Source organism: Mesoplodon densirostris, chromosome 18 (assembly GCF_025265405.1).
Source record: "Mesoplodon densirostris isolate mMesDen1 chromosome 18, mMesDen1 primary haplotype, whole genome shotgun sequence".
NCBI classification, from domain to species: Eukaryota; Metazoa; Chordata; class Mammalia; order Artiodactyla; family Ziphiidae; genus Mesoplodon; species Mesoplodon densirostris.
The window spans coordinates 50414016-50433328 of record NC_082678.1 but is presented as its reverse complement, the minus strand read 5'-3'; the positions used below and the strand labels follow the sequence as shown (position 1 = coordinate 50433328).

General features: G+C 50.5%; 1 protein-coding gene across 9 annotated transcripts in view; it reads right to left on the bottom strand.

Moving 5' to 3' along the window:
* Nucleotides 1–19313, bottom strand: part of MYO18A (myosin XVIIIA) — a 96127-nt gene that overhangs the window by 75296 nt on the left and 1518 nt on the right. For 8 of the 9 annotated variants that reach the window (XM_060082193.1, XM_060082200.1, XM_060082197.1 and 5 more), the window contains exon 2: nucleotides 8917–9994. In XM_060082193.1, the coding sequence (XP_059938176.1) occupies nucleotides 8917–9915 (999 nt within the window). In that variant the 5' untranslated portion in view covers nucleotides 9916–9994. Of the gene's footprint in view, nucleotides 1–8916; nucleotides 9995–17148; nucleotides 17171–19313 lie in introns of those variants that run through there. The other variant, XM_060082195.1, reaches the window with a different exon arrangement.

Here is a 19313-nt window from a genome sequence, read left to right as displayed (position 1 = left end):
TGCCACTTGCCTTCCCGCGGCTTCCCTCAGCCGCCTTTCCAGGACCTCTCCCAGCTCCTACAAGATGACATCCCACCTGCTGCCACTTGGGCTCACTTCCTCTGGCTAATCCTCTACAGAGACAGAGAGCAACAGTCACACCCTCCTGCAGCACTCCATCCGCAGAGCACGAGTGGTCAGTCACTCCTGGCTTCCCCTTTCCTTCTGGAGAAGAGGCTTCTAGTGACAGGGCAGCGGGAACCAGAAGGCCCAGGCCTGGGCTGGGCAGTGGGTGTATAAGGATATCCAGAGACTGCCTTCCCCTGCCCTGTAAAGCTATCTATATGGATATATAGATATCCATCTCTCCTATGCACAGTGAAGGGCCGGAAGCTGATACCTTGCGTTCAAATCCTGACCAGTCACTTAATAACCGTGAAACCGTAGGTAACTTAACCTTAACCTTAACCTCTCTGTAAACCAGTTTCCTCATCTGCAAAACAGAGATTATTATAATACCTACGTCAAAGGGTTGCTGGGAAAATTTAATGAGTTAATATGTGTGAAACATCTAGAACAGTGTCTAATGAAAGCAGGGTGAACGCTAGCCATGATCTTTGTTCTTGCTCCTATTTTTCATGCCCTTCCCTCAAGGCATTTCTGTTCGGCTGAATCTTTACCAGATCAATTAAATACCACTTCGGGAGCATGCACACGCTACGCACTGTACTGGGTGCCGTACAGAACACTGGGCAAACACCCCATGTTCTTCCCTGCCGCAGAGTTTGTGCAAAGTGGCCTGGCTGAGCCAGGCCGGGGCAGAACGCCATGCCCTGACTCTGAGGAACATATGGCGGGAGATTAAGGGAGCCAGAGTGGTGACCCAGGCCTAAGGAAATAGTTTCCCAACCAAACTAGAGCCAACAACTGAAAAAATAAGCTTTGCTGACACTGTCCCCTGTATTTCACAGAACGGAAGCCGCTGCCAAGCACCACGCGGGACTCTAGGGTTGGCTGGGCCCCCCCCAAACTGCACAGCAAGAGGTGGGGGGCCATGAAGACTCCATTCCTTGGCAGTGCCTGTCTGGCACAGTGGGCGCCCACAGTGCTGCTGATGCCTGGGGCACATCCGTACCCGCTGCCCGGATGGACAAAGGAGGCTCCAGGCAGCCTGCCCAGGCAGCAGGGGAGCCCTCACCCCAACTGGTCACCGGTCCCCACCCCACGACGCTGCTCTCCACCCCAGGCTCCAGTGAGGAGAATCCAGCAGCTTAGTGTAGCGGGGTGGCGGGAGCCCTGCTGGCAGGCGGAACGCGTGCTTGTGGTTTCTGGGAAATGCTGTAGAGATTTGCAGCATTTTTAAAATACTTGTGTTCCCACCCGCCACACACGCCCCCCTTCACCCCACTCCTCACCCACCCCCAGTCTGGGTGTTTGCATATCTGGTATTTTCCAGAACCACTTCAATGTAAATAAGAGAGATTAGAAGGGAGAGGAGGACAAGGTGGCCAGGGGTATCAGGATGGGCCAGAGGAGTTCTGGCCAGGGCTGGAAGGGGCCGGAGCAGGCTACCTCAGTCAAGGCTCTGCCCTGCACCAGGACTCCAAGCTGTGCCTGCAAAAACAACCGATGACCATGACATGTACCCACACCCAGTCCAATGTGGCCTGGGCACTGTGCCCACCACCCACGGGCTGGGTGGCCAGGGCACTCTGGGACTGTAGTTCATCTAGCATCTCACTGGGAAAAAAGCAGAATGGTCCTCCGAAGACAAAAGGGAGACCTAGCAGAATAGAAGTGACCTAGCCTACCACACTATCCTGCTGGTCCCATGGACCCCGCTAATCCAGGGCAGACAACTCCCCAAAATGCTCCCAAAGACCTTTCACCCACCAGTTCTCACACCCTTGACACCTACCCACCCGCCTCTCATTACCAAAAGGACATAGTTTGGGTTCCACTCTGAGCCCCCAAACCAGGGCTCTCACATGGTGAGACTCTGATGGCAGAGGTGCCAGAAGCTTTGGTGCAAAATGAAGTAAAAAATTCCTGGAGTAACATTAGGAACAGAGCATTTTAGAACCCTGAGCTCAGGCAGTACCCAACTTCTCCACCACCAGAAGCCCCTGGGAAGCCCACTGCCCAGAAGCTGGCCTGGCAAGGCCTGGGAGCAGCACAATTTCAAGTCTCCCCTTGCAGTCTTGCAGGCCCCACTCCTGACAGCACCCAGGGACCCTGGGGACAAGGTTGGTGAGGCTCATACCGTTTCCGCCCAGGGGACTAGGGCCTTCCACTACAGCAAGGGGGCCCCTGCCTTCTCCCAGATGCAGGCAACCCTGACCAGCCAGTCCCCTGCAAGGCCACTGATGACCATGCCTGCAGCCCTGAGAAGCCAGCCTCCAAAAAGCTGGAAAAAGAAAGAGAGCATCCAGCGTCCCATCTTTCCCGCCAGCTGGCTGTTTTTGACAGAGCTACAGAGAAAGAGTTTGGACAGAAGCGTTAGGCGTCCCGTTGGAAAGAAAACCTCACCAGGGGCAAGAATGGGAGAGCACGAGGACGGATTAATTAAAGAGGCTGCAAAATTACCTTTCCTGGATGGCATCAGTGACCGGGCAGAGGGAAGGGTACTAATCTTCCTAAGCATTTACTACTGGCTAAAGTCTATATAAGTGACATCATCTAATACACAAACGTGTTTATCTTAAATAAAGGCCCACAAAGCATGGTATACAGAATAAAAAACAAGTCTCCCTTTAGCTCCAATCTTATTCTCTTTCTCAGAGAAAACTGTAGTTAGTTGGGTGTGCATCCTTCTCTGATTTAGTCCTCTCAAATTCTGGGAGGATAGAATAGAGCCGGTTTATAGAGGTCATGGGTCACTTTGCCTCGGAGGCCTCTCCTAATGGCCACCCCTTTTCTCCCTAGCACAACTGGCCACTTCCTCCTTCTCACCCCATTGCATAGCTGTGCAGACCTCTGTGATAGCAGTTATGGTGCTTGGTTGCATTTCTTCACTTAGGTCTATGCTCCCTCAAGGAAAGATTATATTTTATTTATTGAATCCCCCTGTGCCTGGCACAGTGCCGGTTCTTAAGCACACTTCATTCAATGTTCAAGGGAGTGAGTAAATTGAGGCTCACAACGTTTGGTAACTTTAGTAAAACTCAAACACAGGTCTTTCTGACTCCAAAGTCTACACTCTTTACCCTATAACAAACATGCTCTCTTCCCGATTCTGGAGGGTGGATGTGGTTTAGATGGACACGACGACCTCTTAAGGAACCTGACGGCCCTATAGCCTTTGTTTGTTTGTTTGTTTATCTATTTATTTATTTATGGCTGAGTTGGGTCTTTGTTGCTAGGCGCAGCCTTTCTCTAGTTGCGTCGAGTGGGGGCTTCTCTTGTTGTGGAGCACGGGCTCTAGGTGTGTGGGCTTCAGTAGTGGTGGCTCGCGGGCTCTAGAGCAGAGGCTCAGTAGTTGTGGTGCACGGGCTTAGTTGCTCCGCGGCATGCGGGATCTTCCCGGACCAGGGCTCGAAACTATGTCCCCTGCATTGGCAGGCGGATTGTTAACCACTGCGCCACCAGGGAAGCCCCCTATAGCCTTTGAGTACAAACCCCAAGGTCCAACAGAAGAAACTGTACCACGGATCTCGGGCAAATGCCTGACAGCTCAGGAACCTAGCCTTGACTGGGAGGGAGTGGTAGGCCTTCCTTTAAACCCCCATCACTCCCCTCCCACCACATCCTCAGAAGCTCAGGGGAGCAGTGCTTTCTAGGTACGGCTCCCATGCAGGCCAGCTCCTCTGGCTCTTGGTGGCAGGGGGACAACCACATCGGCCAGGGTTTAGCCAGCTGGGCTTTTCTGAGCTCAGCAGAAACATCTTACATTCCCAGACAACACATTTGTCCCCCGTGAAGGGCCCACTGAGGACACAAACCAAAGGGACCGCTCTCCCCTCTCCCAGGTCCTAGTCCCGGCCAGGCGTCTACTCCTTCTTAATGGTTACTGACTTTCCCACTCAGACTCATGGACCTGGAGGAAGGAATTCTGAACCAACTGGGGTTTTAAGATCCTCATCGTTACCAACACCTCCCTCAATCTCCCCAACTCAAGGAACTCTTTGCCTTTAGAAAACTTAAGGGTAATTGATCCCAAAACAGATGTCCCTAGAACATCTTCCCTGAGGAGCCAAGGAAAGAAGGTAGCATCTTCTCCTAAACCTGGCAGTCACGCTTGACCCCTCTTCTCTTCCTTCTCCCACACCAACCAATCAACAAGACTACAGTGCACCCCAGTGTTCATAGCAGCAGTATTTGCAATAGCCAAGACCTGGACAGATGAATGGATAAAGAAGATGTGGTATATATACACAGTGGAATATTACTCAGCCATAAAAAAGAATGAAATAATGCCATTTGCAGCAACATGGATGGACCCAGAGATTATCATACTAAGTGAAGTAAGTCAGAGAAAGACAAATATCCTATGCTATCACTTATATGTGGAATATTAAAAAAATGATACAAATGAACTTATTTACAGAACAGAAACTGGGACTTCCCTGGTGGCACAGTGGTTAAGAATCCGCCTGCCAATGCAGGGGATACGGGTTCGAGCCCTGGTCCGGGAAGATCCCACATGCCGTGGAGCAACTAAGCCGTGCACCACAACTACTGAGCCTGCGCTGTAGAGCCCGTGAGCCACAACTACTGAGCCCATGTGCCACAACTACTGAAGCCCGTGCACCTAGAGCCCGTGCTCCACAAGAGAAGCCACCTCAATGAGAAGCCGGCGCACCGCAACAAAGAGTAGCCCCCGCTCGTCACAACTAGAGAAAGCCCGTGTGCAGCAATGGAGACCCGACACAGCCAAAAAATAATAATAATAATAATAAATTAATTAATTAATTTTAAAAAAAGAACAGAAATAGACTCACAGACATAGAAAACAAACTTACGGTTACCAAAGGAGAAATGGGAGGGAGAAGGATAAATTAGGAGTTTGGGATTAGCAGATACAAACTACTATATATAAAATAGATAAACAACAAGGTCCTACTATATAGCACAAGGAACTATATTCAATATCTTGTAATGACCTATAATGGAAAAGAATCTGAAAAAATATATATTTTTTTATATACATATATAAAACTGAATCACTTTGCTGTACACCAGAAAGTAACACAACATTGTAAATCAACTATATTTTAATTTTAAAAAAGCTGAAATAAAATAAAAAAGACCACAGAGCCTACCTCAGTTGCTCCCGTCTGATACATCTCTCCATCTGCACTGCTTCTACCCAAGTTCAGGCCTCCACCCATCCTACTGAGATTACAACAGCTCCCTCACTGCTATCCTTGCTGCACCTGAAAGCATTCTCCATAAGCAGTCAGAGAGATTTTCGAAAACCTGTTCCCATCGCTCCCTAATTTAATTGCGTCAATGTCCTTGGGTTAAAGTTCACATTCCCTAGCGTGACTCACAAGGGACTTCGTGACCTGCCCCTGCTTGCTTCTCCTGCTGCTTCTCTCAATAATGTCCCCACACTATTCCCCAGTCGTATTCCCCAGATGTGTCATTCCCTCCAACCTCTAGACCTTGACATGTGTCTTACAGCCTTCCTCTTCCTCCTCTTGCCTCCCTGACACTCATCTCCCACCCAGATGTCAGTCCTCCCTGACTCATTCCCAAGGCGGTACTAGAAGTCTCTCTTCTGTGCTCCCTAGGGCCGTGTCCTGGCCCCTGTCACTGAGCTTCTCGAATGGCATTGTCCTTGTCTGCCACTTGACCATCCCTCCCACCACACTATGAGTTCCTTGGGGCTGGGGTTATGTGCTGCTCACTGCTGGACCCCAGGACCTAGCACACAGAAAGTGCTCAACAAATGTTTGTTTAATAGATAGGTGAGCGGAAGAAAAGACGCAGAAGAGTTGCTTCTCTCAGGCCAGCTGAGTGGTTCCCATCAGGCCTCAAGTCTATCTTACTACCGTAGGTCACGCCTGCTCCCAGTGGAACCCTGTCTAGCAGCTACAGGGATACACGAAGAAGGTGTGAGCCAAGCATTCTGGACACACACCACGTAAGAAGGAAACCCAAGGGGCTGTCTCTCCCTGGGGCCTTCTGAAGAGGCCATGGAAAAAGCCATGGGGCCTGGCCCCCATCTGTGTGCCGAAAGAGAACAGATGGCTAGCCAGCTCCCTCAGAGCTCCCTGGGGACAGGCAACGTGTGGACACAGTTGATGGATGGCCTGATGGGCAGGGTGGCCGCCAGGAGCTGTACCCGTGGGGCTGGAGTTGTCACGGTACCCCACCCAGCAGCCTGGAGGAGGCGGGAAGACTCTTTTCTTGGCGTGGAACTGGGATTAGAACTGCTGCCAAGAAAAGGAGCAGGAGTAGGAGTGGGAGGAAGAGGAGGAGATAGAGGATGAGAGCCGCAGAAGAGGCTTCAGCACTCCCACACCAGCTCCGGGGTCTGTCCCAGGAAGCTGGAATGCTGGGCTCCCCTCCGCTCCCCTCTGCTGTGGCCTGAGTCCCCACCACCTACCCAGGTAGGAAAAGATACAGGGCTTCTCTTAACCTGTCGGAGGGCTCTAGGAGACTCATGAGGATGGGGCTTTCTACTATGTCCCCTGCCCGATCCCCCAGGTGGACGAAAACGTCCTCTGGCCACCAGCTGGGTCTGCCCCACAGGGGCGAGAACAAGCCAGCATTTCAGGGATACCTGTTGTCATGTGGAATCCACCAGGGCCTCCAAAGCTAAGCCATCCACTTCCCCAGGGATGAGGAAGCAGCAGCTAGCTGGGAAGGGAGAGTGGCTGGGAAATATGAGATACCAGGATGATCCCTGTGCTATAAAGACAAAACTAAACAGCATCCGAGATGCCAGGCCCAGGGCCCCACAAAGGCCTGTGCTGTGGTTCAACAGGGAGCTGGCAACAATCCCCCAGGGGAGATTCATTCTTTAAGAAGAAGAGAGGGCCTCCCTGGTGGCGCAGTGGTTGAGAGTCCGCCTGCCGATGCAGGGGATACGGGTTCGTGCCCCGGTCTGGGAGGATCCCACATGCCGCGGAGCGGCTGGGCCCGTGAGCCATGGCCGCTGAGCCTGCGCGTCCGGAGCCTGTGCTCCGCAACGGGGGAGGCCACAACAGTGAGAGGCCCGCATACCGCAAAAAAAAAAAAAAAAAAAAAAAGAAGAAGAGAGTTCCACCTGTTAAATGCAATGTTAGCCTGGTAGAAAGCAGACAGACATGGCAACATGGTATGATTTTTGGTTCTCAAATAAAGACTACTCCCTCTAAGCTGCAGTTCCCTGAGTTCAGTCTAGCCTGATGGCTAACACATAGTAGGTGCCTGATGTGTGTTTCCGGAATAAATGAGTCCAGGTCTTCCCCTGGATTCCACGACAGGCTCCCTTCCACTGACTACCCTTTCCTGACTAGCAAGGCTGCCTGACCCCACCAGTCCCAGGGTAAAGGAAGGTCGGGAACCCAGCTCCAGTGCTTCCTGCCAGAGCCTAACCCTGCCGCTCCCAGGCCCTCCTGGCCCGAGATGCTAGCAGGCTGAACAGCCATCTGAGCTTCCACTTCCCCTCCCCAGGAGAAAGCTAGGACCAGGACTCTGCTTGCTTCCTTAGCATTTCCTCCCACTTCTGACTTTGACACATCTGGCCGGTCACTTAGTGCTGAAAGGTCCTGGCCAGGCTATGCAGTGGTCAGGCTGCAGGGACCAGATCCAAACGATCCTAAAACCCACAGCCAGGAGAAAGGGATGGCTAGAGGCCAACTTGTCCCTCCGGGACTGTCTCTAGGCAGAACATTCCAAACTGATATGTAGCCACCCTATCAAAAGTCCCCTGGGGGCTTCCCTGGTGGCGCAGTGGTTGAGAGTCCGCCTGCCGATGCAGGGGACACGGGTTCGTGCCCCGGTCCGGGAAGATCCCACATGCCGCGGAGCGGCTGGGCCCGTGAGCCATGGCCGCTGAGCCTACGCGTCTGGAGCCTGTGCTCCACAGCGGGAGAGGCCACAACAGTGAGAGGCCCGCGTACCGCAAAAAAAAAAAAAAAAAAAAAAAAAAGTCCCCTGGGGTTAGAGATCTCAATCCCCTTAGAGACCTGCTCATACATCTAATCTCAATCTCTTCTGCTCCTATGTCACCCCCTTCCACTGCTGTTCTGTGTGGGCAGGATAAGAGTTGGGATCTCAGGGACAGTCAGCTCATACTATCTCTGTAGGCTTGATCCCTTTTGCCTTTCCAGGGCCGTGCTTTTTCTTCTTCTAAGAGATAATAAAGACTCTTGGAGCCTGAGTGATCTTTATAAATCAGATCCAGTCACTCCCCTGCTGAACACCCTACAATGGTCCCATTTCACTGGGATAAAATCTGAACTCCTACCATTATTTACAAGGTCTTCGATGATCTGGCCACTGATTATCTCTGCAACCTTACCTGGTATTCAGCTCCTCAGTCACTCAGGGGTAAAAGGAGGCCTGAGGTCATCTCCCCAGGAGCTACCAATGTAAGCCCTGATTTAAAATAATTTCTCTTTTTTTCACCTCCTATATCTAAATAATGGAAATCCTATATTTTAGTCCAGATACCAGTCTGGACTAGTAGTAGCCCAGAGTGTCTCATATCTGGAAGTGGCGCATGTTAGCCCCCGTGCCCCAATTTAGGGCTCAGGACATATTAGCCTACCAGGGTATCATAAAGCTTGTCTCGCTGTGTATCACACCTTCTGAGGTCACTCCTCCCCACAGGCCAGGTAAGTCGTCCCGGAGCCTAAGGAGTGGCACGGCTTCACCGGTCACACTCTCGCTAGGCTCTGATGGTAGCTCCCGGGTACCCCAATCATCCACCCAGGTACAGTCGCAGGAGATGCCAACATCCCCAATCCCTGCTTACCCCCGGCTGCCCAGGCCAACACTCACATGGGCTGGCTCCCTGCGGGGTCCCTCGCCGCTCCGCAGCCAGCTCCGACTCAGCTCGCTGAGCTCCGGGATGGGCTGCACCTTGAGCTGCACGCTGTCCCCAGACTGCCGGATCATCTCCACAATCTCATCCCTGGACTTGCTCTCCACATTGTGCCCATTAATCTCCACCAGACGATCACCCGGCACCAGCCCCAGGGCCAGGTCCTTGGTGCCTGCACCGGGCTCAGCAAAGTGAACCACCCTCCGATAGACCTGGCCTTCAGGGCCCCGATCCAGCATGGTTGTGCGTCGCAGGGAGAAGCCAAAGTCCCCCGTGGGCCGTCGCTGCAGTTCCAGTTCCCGGAGCGCAGGGGGTAGCGGGGGCACCACGGGGGGCAAGCGCAGGTCAGCCGGGAACCTTTTAGTCACCAGCTCAGGGGCTCGGGACCGAGGTCCTGGTCGAGGGATGCCTGGGCCGGGATGCTGCATCAGCTGTCCCTCTAGGGTCCTCACCTCCACCTGTGGAGACGGGGCGGCAGAGTGCTCTGAGGGGGTGGAGGTTTCTGAGGCGCTCTCATCTCGGCTGCGCTGGGAGAAGGAGAAGCGCTTGACAATCATCTGTGAGTTCTGCTTGGCCAGGGAGCCGAACTTGGCTGCCCGCTGCAGCACCGAGCCCCGTAAGCTGCCTTCCTCACCCTTGAGGTCATCGCTGGAGCTGGCTGTGCTCAGGTGGCCCGAGTCCAGGATGACACTGCCCCTGTTGCTGTCGGAGTCGATGTCAGTCAGGTGCAGGTCGGAGCTGCTGGCCACCTTGATGGGGATGGGGTTGGAGATTTCCAAGCGTGCCTTCGAGTCACGCTTGGAGGAGCGGTTCAGGTTGAAGAAGCCACGCCTCAGGCTCATCTCTTCCAGGCTCCGCAGCTCCGCTGCTGACATCCGCTCCTTCTTCTCCTTTTTCTCCTTCTTCTCCTTCCGCGTGCCATCCTTGTCCTTGTCTTTCTTCATTAGGTTAAACATGGTGGGGTGCTATTTTTAGGGGTGGCCCCCCAGAGGATTACGGGTGCTCAGCACAGGGCCTTCGTGCCCCACCTTGCTGCTGCAAACAGAAACAGAGAGAAAGGTTATTCGAGCAGAGCCTCTTTCTGTGTCTCCAATCCAGACACGGCCAGCTAATGAGCACAGCCTTCCCTCACTGAGCGCCAGCTATGTGCCAGGTGCTCCGTTTTACACAGTACTGTCTCAGTTAAGGCGATCTTCACAACACTGCTATGGGTAGGTCCGTCATTCCCCCCATTTTACAAATAGGGAAACGAGGTTTAGATCAGCTTATAAAAGCCCAGACTCCAAACTCTCTCATTTCCTGTAATCCCTGAAAGACCCAAGCTTAGGTGTGCATGGTGGTGGCATCTGGGAGATCTAACCTCCTGGTTAGAGGATGCTATCAAGCCAACTTGGGATCTGACTTAAGATTCAAAAGCAAGGGACTTCCCTGGTGGTGCAGTGGTTAAGAATCCGCCTTCCGGGGCTTCCCTGGTGGTGCAGTGGTTAAGAATCCACCTGCCAATGCAGGGGACACGGGTTCGAGCCCTGGTCTGGGAAGATCCCACATGCAACGAAGCCCGTGTGCCACAACGACTGAGCCTGCGTTCTAGAGCCCACGCGCCTAGAGCCCGTGCTCCACAAGAGAAGCCACCACGCGAGCCGCAACAAAGGAGCCTGCCTGCCACAACTAAGACCAGGCACAACCAGATAAGTAAATAAAAATACTAAAAAAAAAAAAAAGAAAAGCCACTGCAGTGAGAAGCCCACACACCACAACGAAGAGTAGTCCCCGCTCACCGCAACTAGAGAAGAAAAGCCCGCGCACAGCAACGAAGACCCAACACAGCTAAAATTAAGTAAATAAAATAAATAATTTTTTTTTAATTAAAAAAAAAGAATCCACCTTCCAATGCAGGGGACGCGGGTTCGGTCGGTGAACTAAGATCACACACTGCAGGGCAACTAAGCCCGTGCACCGCAACTACTGAGCCCACACGACACAACTAGAGAGAAGCCTGCGTGCCACAACTAAGACCCAACACAGCCCAAAATAAAATAAATAGATAGATAAATATTAAAAAAAAAGATTCAAACACAAAGCAAAAAGGAAATGGACTCTGTGCACCATCACCTCCCCATAGCCAATGTCCATTAAGGCAACAGGCATCACATGCTACTGGGCTCTTTCCTAAACCTGCTACCCCTAGAGCAGCAGCCTTAGCCACTGCCTGACAGAAGATCTCAAAGAACCAACACTTATTTAATGACTGCCACTCGCCAGGCATAATTCCAGGCACTTTACACACACTATCTCATTTGAACCTCACAGCATCCCTGCAAGGTAGTTATCATCATCTCTACTTTACAAATGAGAAAACAGGGCTCAGAAAATTAAGTATATGTTAGTTGTCACACAGCTAGTAGGCAGTGACCGCAGGATTCAATGGCAAATGTTGTTTTCTTTCTAGGGCCTGCGCGCCCAAAGTGAAGCAGGGAGGGAGGTAAGGGGAAGTTCCAGACTGAATAGAGGACAGACAGCTGCAAGGTGGGGGTGGGCGTGGGGTCTGCTGGATAAACAGGATCCTGAAAAGCTCACATCCTTTTCCCCAGACCAACACCTAAATATAGCCTCAGGAAGAAAGTCGTGGCAGCCTGAGAGAAAACCCCAGCTCCAGGACTTATGCGCCTAGGGCGCCAACCTACTCCCACCCCTAGGCACACCCATCTGGGGACAGGATGGAGAAAAACCTGGTGGGGTGGAGTTGAGAGAGCCTTCCTTGTTCTAACCAGCAGGGAACAAGAAGGAGGTTGTACCACCTAATTAGAAATTAAATGTACTTTTTTCTTTCTCCATGAAGGCCTCCCGCTCTTGAGTTCTAGACACAAGACCTACAAGCTTACCCCTTGCAGCAGCGAGCTCTTTCCAAGCCCTGGAGAGGCCTTTTCTTTCTGTGTACCCCACTGCCACAACCAAGCAGGGCCTTCCAGGCCCCCCAATTCTACTGAGAAGGACCCCCAACCCAGGTACAATGCCTAGGAAGGCATCAAGGCCAGAAGCGCCCAAGGGCCCCGGGGTACTGGCTAACTGCTTTCCCCCTGCCCAGCACCCTGACCCACGTGGCCCCTGAGAGATCAGAGTATCCTTTCTAGAGCAGCGCTGTCCACAAGAAATATAATTCAAGTCATATGTGGAATTGTAAACTTTCTAGCAGCCATATTAAAAAAGATAAAAAGAAACGGTTAAAATTAACTTTAACAATATACTTTATTAATGTAGATATCCAAAATATTGTCATCTCAACATGTAACTATGTAAAAAATATTAAGATATGTTACATTCTCTTTTCCGTATTAAGTCTTCAAAATCCAGTGCACATTTAACAATTAGAGCACATCTCAATTCAGACAAACCACATTTCAAGTATTCAACAGTCCTGTGCTTGCGGCTACTGGATTGGGCAGTGCAGTTCTAGAGAACTCTTGAGTTATAGAGCATATCCAAAGAGGTGGGAGATCTGTCCCAGTCACTGGTTCCCTGTGGACCTAGCAGGCATCCCTCTCCCCCTCTGACCTCCATTCCTACCTGGTAAAACAAAGTTCCCTCTGAACTTTTTAGATCTTAGTGTTCCAAGCACAGTACCTGGGAGTGGGAAGACAGGAAATCTAGGGCCCGAGAAGAGCAAAGCCAGGGACAGCCTCGGCTAGCTGAGCCTGGACTGATTCAGGGTGAAGGGGGGCCCAGCAACAGGCATCCTCTCTTCAGGGCTCTACTTTGATATAGGGGGTCTCTCCCTCTCCTCCTGAACGCTGATGGGGATATGGACAGACCTACCATATGCTAGGATGCAGGATCTTTGGTTGGTCACTGCTCACCTTACCTCTCATCCATCACTACCTGCACTCTCTTAAAAGGCTAGTTTAGAAGATGGCTCCAGGGGGACATGTCGGGGAAATGAAGAAAGAAACCCATCTTGGGGACTTAGAGGGAACAAACCAATATCTCAGCCTCAGCCCAACCACAGAGAACCAAACCGCCTACAATGCTATCCCACCAAGACACATTTTATGGTCTCCAATTCTCACTCTGCAATCCTTACCCAGTGCTGGCTCTTTGCTGGGGACTAGACATCTGAGCAGTATCAACGGAAAACAGCCCCCAGAATTCTAGAATCTTTGGGCTGTCTTGGCAAAAGCTTGTCCCTCACTGTCATTGCATCAGGCAGAAACAACAGTCACAGCAGCAGCACAGGGGGATAGTGCTGGCAGGAAATGTTAGAAGATCTGGTATCTAGGCCCGGATCTGCCAACAAATCGCTAGGGGACCTTGAGCCTGTCACTTTGCTCAAGGTTGGACTAGATGATCTAGGTCTCTTCTAGCTATAAAATTCCAAATATTTAAGTCTCTTGTGGACATAGGTTATTTATTAACTTTCTGCCAAAGTCACCCCTCTCATCCCAACCCTGAGGCCTTTGAGACTAGGTCCATTTCAGCCCTTCCCTCATCAGCCCTGTCCTGCCAATGTTATCTACACAGCTCACAAGGTACCCCTTCCCCACTGTTGTCCCTACAATTGCCAGGCCTGGCCGTGGCCTGGGTTCTCTCCTGTGTCACACGTCTAGAGCTACCTGCAACCTCCCCCTCCAGGGTCAGACCTGCAGTATAGCTGCAGCTGCTCCTATGCATCTCAGAGCCCAATTCGCCAGAGACCTGGGCTCTGTCAACCTCCTGTGGACCTTGGACTTTCCCGCATCTCCTGTCCTTAGGTCCAAAATCTCCAGCAGCAATCACTACCTCCCCACCCCCATTCCAAGCTGCAGTTTCTACCTGCCTCCCCTTCGTCTCTTACCCCCCCCACCGAAGGTGACCTTACAGTTTTTCTGACCTCCTTCTCTGCCTTTCACCCCTCACCCTACTCCAGGAGGCCTTTCCTAATTTTAAGCGGAGGGAAGGTCTGTGTGTAAATTAGGGTACGTATCTAAATCATCTTGACCCTACTATCCCCCAAATCAAAGCAAAGTACCACTGAATCAGTCAACTCAGCTGCTTTAGTACTTTAAGACAGAAAGCATTTTGAGGGCAAGGACCTTTCAATTCAAGTATGCAACTATCAATTCATCAACAGGAGAAACAATTTACATATTCATATCATGGAATACTACTCAGCAATAAAAAGGAAACTACTACTGATACACACAATAGGGATGAATCTCAAAAACATCTGTTAAGTGACTGTAAAAGAAGACTTCGACATACTGGTATGGTACTTTTCATATGCATTTCTAGTATAGGCAAAAGTAACCCATGGTGAAAAAAAATCAGAACAGTGGTTACCTCTGGGAAGTGGGGGTGGAGTGGGAGTGGGGATTACCTGAGAAAGGGCATGAGGGAACTTTCCGGGGTAATGTTCATGTTACATATCTTGATAAGGGTTTGGGTTGACAGATGTATACATTTTGTCAATTGTCATCAAATAGTGCACATAAGATTAGTGCATTTCATTGTATGAAATATTCACTCAAAAGAAGAAAAGAACGGTAAACAAATATCGAACTCTAGTTAATGATATGTATGCTAACGTATTGGGGGCAACGTATATTGGTGTCTGAAATTTACTCTGAGATGCATCAAAAATATAAGATGCCTTGAGGGTTGGATCAAGGGATAAAGATGTGATAAACAAGGATAGTAAAATGTTCACTGTAGAGTCTAGGAGATGGGGTGTTCACTGTAAAACTCTCTAACTTTTCTAAATGTTTGCAGAGCCTTGTGACAAAATGTTGGGAAAAGTATGTATTTATCAAGCACCTACTAAATGTAGGGGATATAAAGATAAATAAAACCCATGAAAGAGTTTAGGCTTCAGATGACAGGTAACAAAGCTGAAAACAAATTCAGGTTAACAGCGATGCAATCTTGGGCAAGTCACTTAAAGTCTCTGTGCCTCTATTTTCCCATTTTTTAAATGGAAATAATAGTACCTACCACATAAGGCATTGGAATTAAATGAAATATGTATATATGCCCTTCATATAATGCCTAGACCAGACTAAGTCCTCAAGAATGGTACCCAGTGGTAGCAAGGCACATTCATGCCATTTAATGGGATGGTAGAGAGGATAATAAAGTACACAAATGACTATCAGCACACATATGACTAAAATAAGTCTAGACATACAATCTTAATGCTCTACAGAACCTTTGTATATGGAAAGTAAAGCCCAAAGAAGTGAAGGCAATCCAGTTAGCACACGGCCAAGCTGGATCACACTGGCTCGAGTCCAGAGGCCCCATATAACTACTGCCAAGATAAGGAGAGGCAATTCATAGATGCAGAAATACAAATGGCCAACAAACATGAACAGGTATTCAGCCTGAGTAATAGTCACAGCTGTGTGAAATAAAACAGAGGTATACTGAGTTCACTTAGCAGTTTAGTAAAAACTACCAAGCTAACATCAATCAGAAGATGAGAAGAAGGGTGTCCCAAATATGTTGCTGGGAATATAAGTTGATAAAAGGAGGGCAAGTGTGTGGTATCTACGAAAATATTTAAAGGTACATATTCTTTGACAGGGCCATTCCATTTATAGGACATCTATAGATACATTCACACAATAAACATAGCTAATCTTTGCTATTTCATAATAGCAAAATTCTGTCTCTATAAAAGTCCATCACTAGGGGAGTGGCTAAATTATAGAACTTAGCAGTTACTTAAAAGAATGAGGTAGGGCTTCTCTGGTGGCGCAGTGGTTGAAAGTCCTCCTGCCGAGGCAGGGGACACGGGTTCGTGCCCCAGTCTGGGAAGATCCCACATGCCGTGGAGCGGCTGGGCCCGTGAGCCATGGCCCCTGAGCCTGCGTGTCCGGAGCCTGCGCATCCGGAGCCTGTGCTCCGCAACGGGAGAGGCCACAACAGAGAGAGGCCTGCGTACCGCAAAAAAAAAAAAAAAAAAAAAAAAAAAGTATGAGGTAGATTTGTGTATACTGACCTGGAAAGATTCTATACTATGTTGTTAAGTGAAAAAACAAAGTTGCCAGATAGTATACAATTTTTACTAAAATTGTTTAAACTACGTATATGTGTACATACATATACATGCACATTATGTATAATATTTGCATATGCATAGAAAAATGTATGTTCTGGGGAAGAGACAAGGATTTTGGAAGGGTCAAAGCAGACTTGTGTTTTGTCTACATTTTAAAATTTATTGACAGTGAGAATATTTAGCTGGTAGGGGTATGTGTGTGTGTACACTTAAGCCTGGGGGCTTTAGATAGTGGGATTATGTATAATTTTTCTTCTACTTTTCTTCATGCCCTTTATTTCCCACAGAAAGAAAATTTATATAAAATTCTATTTATATAATATATAAGTATTAAACTATAAATACATAATATATAAAATATTCATAACAAGCTTTTAAAAAATAGTCTGGAAAGATCCGTTACACAAATATATCAGTGATTTTTCTCTGTGGAATAATGGCAAAGAGGGGTAACACTTCAGCTTTCTACCTCGTAGACTTGCTACAGATAAAACCTTTTTTTTATCATGTTACTTTTGTGATTTTAAAGATCAAAGAAGAAAAAAGGAAGGTGTGACAAAGTCATAAGCAATCCATTTGGCATTAAAGCTGTAAACGGGTTTGCAACGACAAGTTCAAAGCTGGCCATCTCATGCTTTGAAAATGTTTCCGTGACTTGGGGGACTTGGTTAAAATAGATCTCACTAGTGTCTTGTGGCTTTAAGCGGGGACAGATTTAAATGGGTCACCCTGCAGCTGGCAAAGTAGAAACCCCAGGAAATGGAAACTATAACATTAGAATCCCAAGACAAGGGCGCCCAGACTTGGCTGCTGTGGGTGTATACTTAAAACGGCCAGTCCTCCCACCCTCGACCACACTCATAAATAAATACAAAGGAAATACTTTCCCAAGAGAGCCGGCCTCTCTCCCTTGGCCTCTGACCTCCCTGAGCGGCCGTTTCCTACCGCCCCGAGGCCTTGATGGGGCGCTCGCCCGCCCGGACCGAGGAATTGCACGAGTGGCCCAGCGGGGCTCGCCCGGCCCGGGCAGCGCAGGGTGACGCCTGTCGCCGCCGCCGTGGAGCTTTTTGCCGGCGGTCCTGCTGAGCCCCACCGCGGCCCATGACTCACTGCCAGGTCACATGGAGCTTCTCTGGCTCCAGGTGTGCTCACTCACTCCGTCTGCACGCTTCTCACATGACATCAGCCGGCCCGGCCGCTCGGCCGCCGGCTCCCTGCCCTGCCCGCCGCAGCGCCGGGAACCATCGGCCCTCGGCACCTCCAGGCAGCCGGGCCGGCGCAGACGCAGCCCCGCGGCGCCTCCGCTGCGATACCGTCTCCCCTGGAACGCAACAATCCCGCAGGCCCCGGGAGAAACGGGAGCGGGAGACGTGCCAGCAGCCCGGCCAGGTCCCCGGCGGCGGCTCTTCCAGATGCACCTCCTTGGCCCCCCGCAGGGCCTGCCGCGGCCCGCTGGGCGCTAACACTCCAACACCCCACCTCCTGTGTGACCTTGAGCAAGTCCCGTCCTCTCTCTAGACCTCGGCTTTTTCAACTCTAAAATCTCCATGGGCCTGAGACTTCAGACTTGGGCTTCGCTGAAGAGGTATTCTGCTCAACCACAAACTTGAGGTTCTAATCCCGCTCTCCCTCTGATTTGCTGTGTGACCTACAGCCCATTATCCAACATCTCTGAATACTAGAGAATAACAAAAATAATTCCTTGTAAGTGACTATAAAGTACCTGGCTGCGAGAAAGGGCCCTGGGCCCTGTAAAGTCATCAGTCCACAATTTAAACTGCGGCCTGACTGTAAACTATTTGAAATGTCAAGGGAATGTGGATAATTTACAAGCCACACAATTCCTACCTCAAGAGAAAGGGCAGGAAAGTGAGGGGCGGAGGGTGCGGGGGTTTCCAAGTCTGCTCCCCACCTTTCCCAATCCAGTTCCCACTACTGCACCACCCCACCCTCTAATTCAGGCTGCCTCAGAAAATGGTGATGGGGGGTGAGGTGCAGTGAGCAGATCTTAAAGAACCCCGGGGCCTGACCCAAAGCAGAACTTAAAAGCTCCATCAAGCCCCCAACCCAAGTCCTGGGGAAACCTGTTAATCATAGCACAGGGTGGGCTGGGCCCTCCCAACCCCTCAAACCTTTAAACTATATCAGGCCAGAGCCCCTCAGCTTTACCCACCACACCCAGGAGAGGCCTAGGACAAGGCCTGGGGCTCAGGGCCACCAACAGGACCCTGCTCACATGGATGCTCTGGCCCCAGTCTGTGGTATCCACTCCAGGTGAGAGAGGTCTGGCTGGGGACAGACCTCTGGTTGAGAAGGAGTAAGAACAGCCCTGCTGCCCTGGAGACCTGTGACACAGCAAGTCTGAATCAAGCCTTCCTGAGTTCCAACAACTCCCTGCTCCACCTAAGAGGGTGGATTCTCCCTTTCACACAAGCTCCACTTCTGCCCCTCCCAGTCCACCTTCAAGTACCTGCCACTGGGGGACCCTGGAGTTTTCAGGCCCAGCTTCTGAAGACACATGCACCCCTCAATGAGCAGCCTCAAGCTAGGCCAGTGAAGCGGGCTCCAGGCAACAGGCTGGCTGCCCAGACTGCCAGGCAGTGAGGTTGAGGGACCAGGCAGGAGTCAGGAAGGGCACAATCCACCTGAAGTTTTCTGAGGAGAGCCTGGATCATGAGAGGAAGCCCTCGGGCACACACCCTGGCACCTGAGTCAGGCCAGCAGACAGGAGTAAACAAACTAGATATTCAGAGCTGCCAGGTGCCAGGTCATCGACTGTCCAAAGCTCAAAGCTCCCACAGGAAGTGATCATCAGCATTCTACTGCTTCCTCACCCACCCTCCACTCCCACCTGTGACACTTCTCATTCCCCTAACCCCCCAACACAATAGCTTCCCCCATCATCTTCCTGGAATTGAGGCCCCAACTCCAGTGTTCCCAACCCCAAATGTACAAGCACACCTCCACCCAAAGCTATATATAACCAGTCATGTCCAGCAACCAGGAGGATGTTTCCTGGAAAGTCCTCATCACAAAAGGACAGAGGGGAAGCTGAGGAGGTGGCAAGCCACTGACAAAGAGCCAGTGAGGCCTGTCCGGAAACCAGAGACCTCGAGAGAGCAACTTTCAATATCTCCAACTAGAAAGTAGCCCCTGAGTTCATAGGGTGGGGAACATGAGGCAAGGCCAACTCCGTTGCCATGACAACAGGATACCAACCTGCCCAAGAAAAGGGCTCCAGACCTGGTAAGCACATGGAAAGGCAGCTTGAACCTCTAGGTTCAAAGTCTTGCTAAGGTGTTCTTGCTCTTAATCACCTGG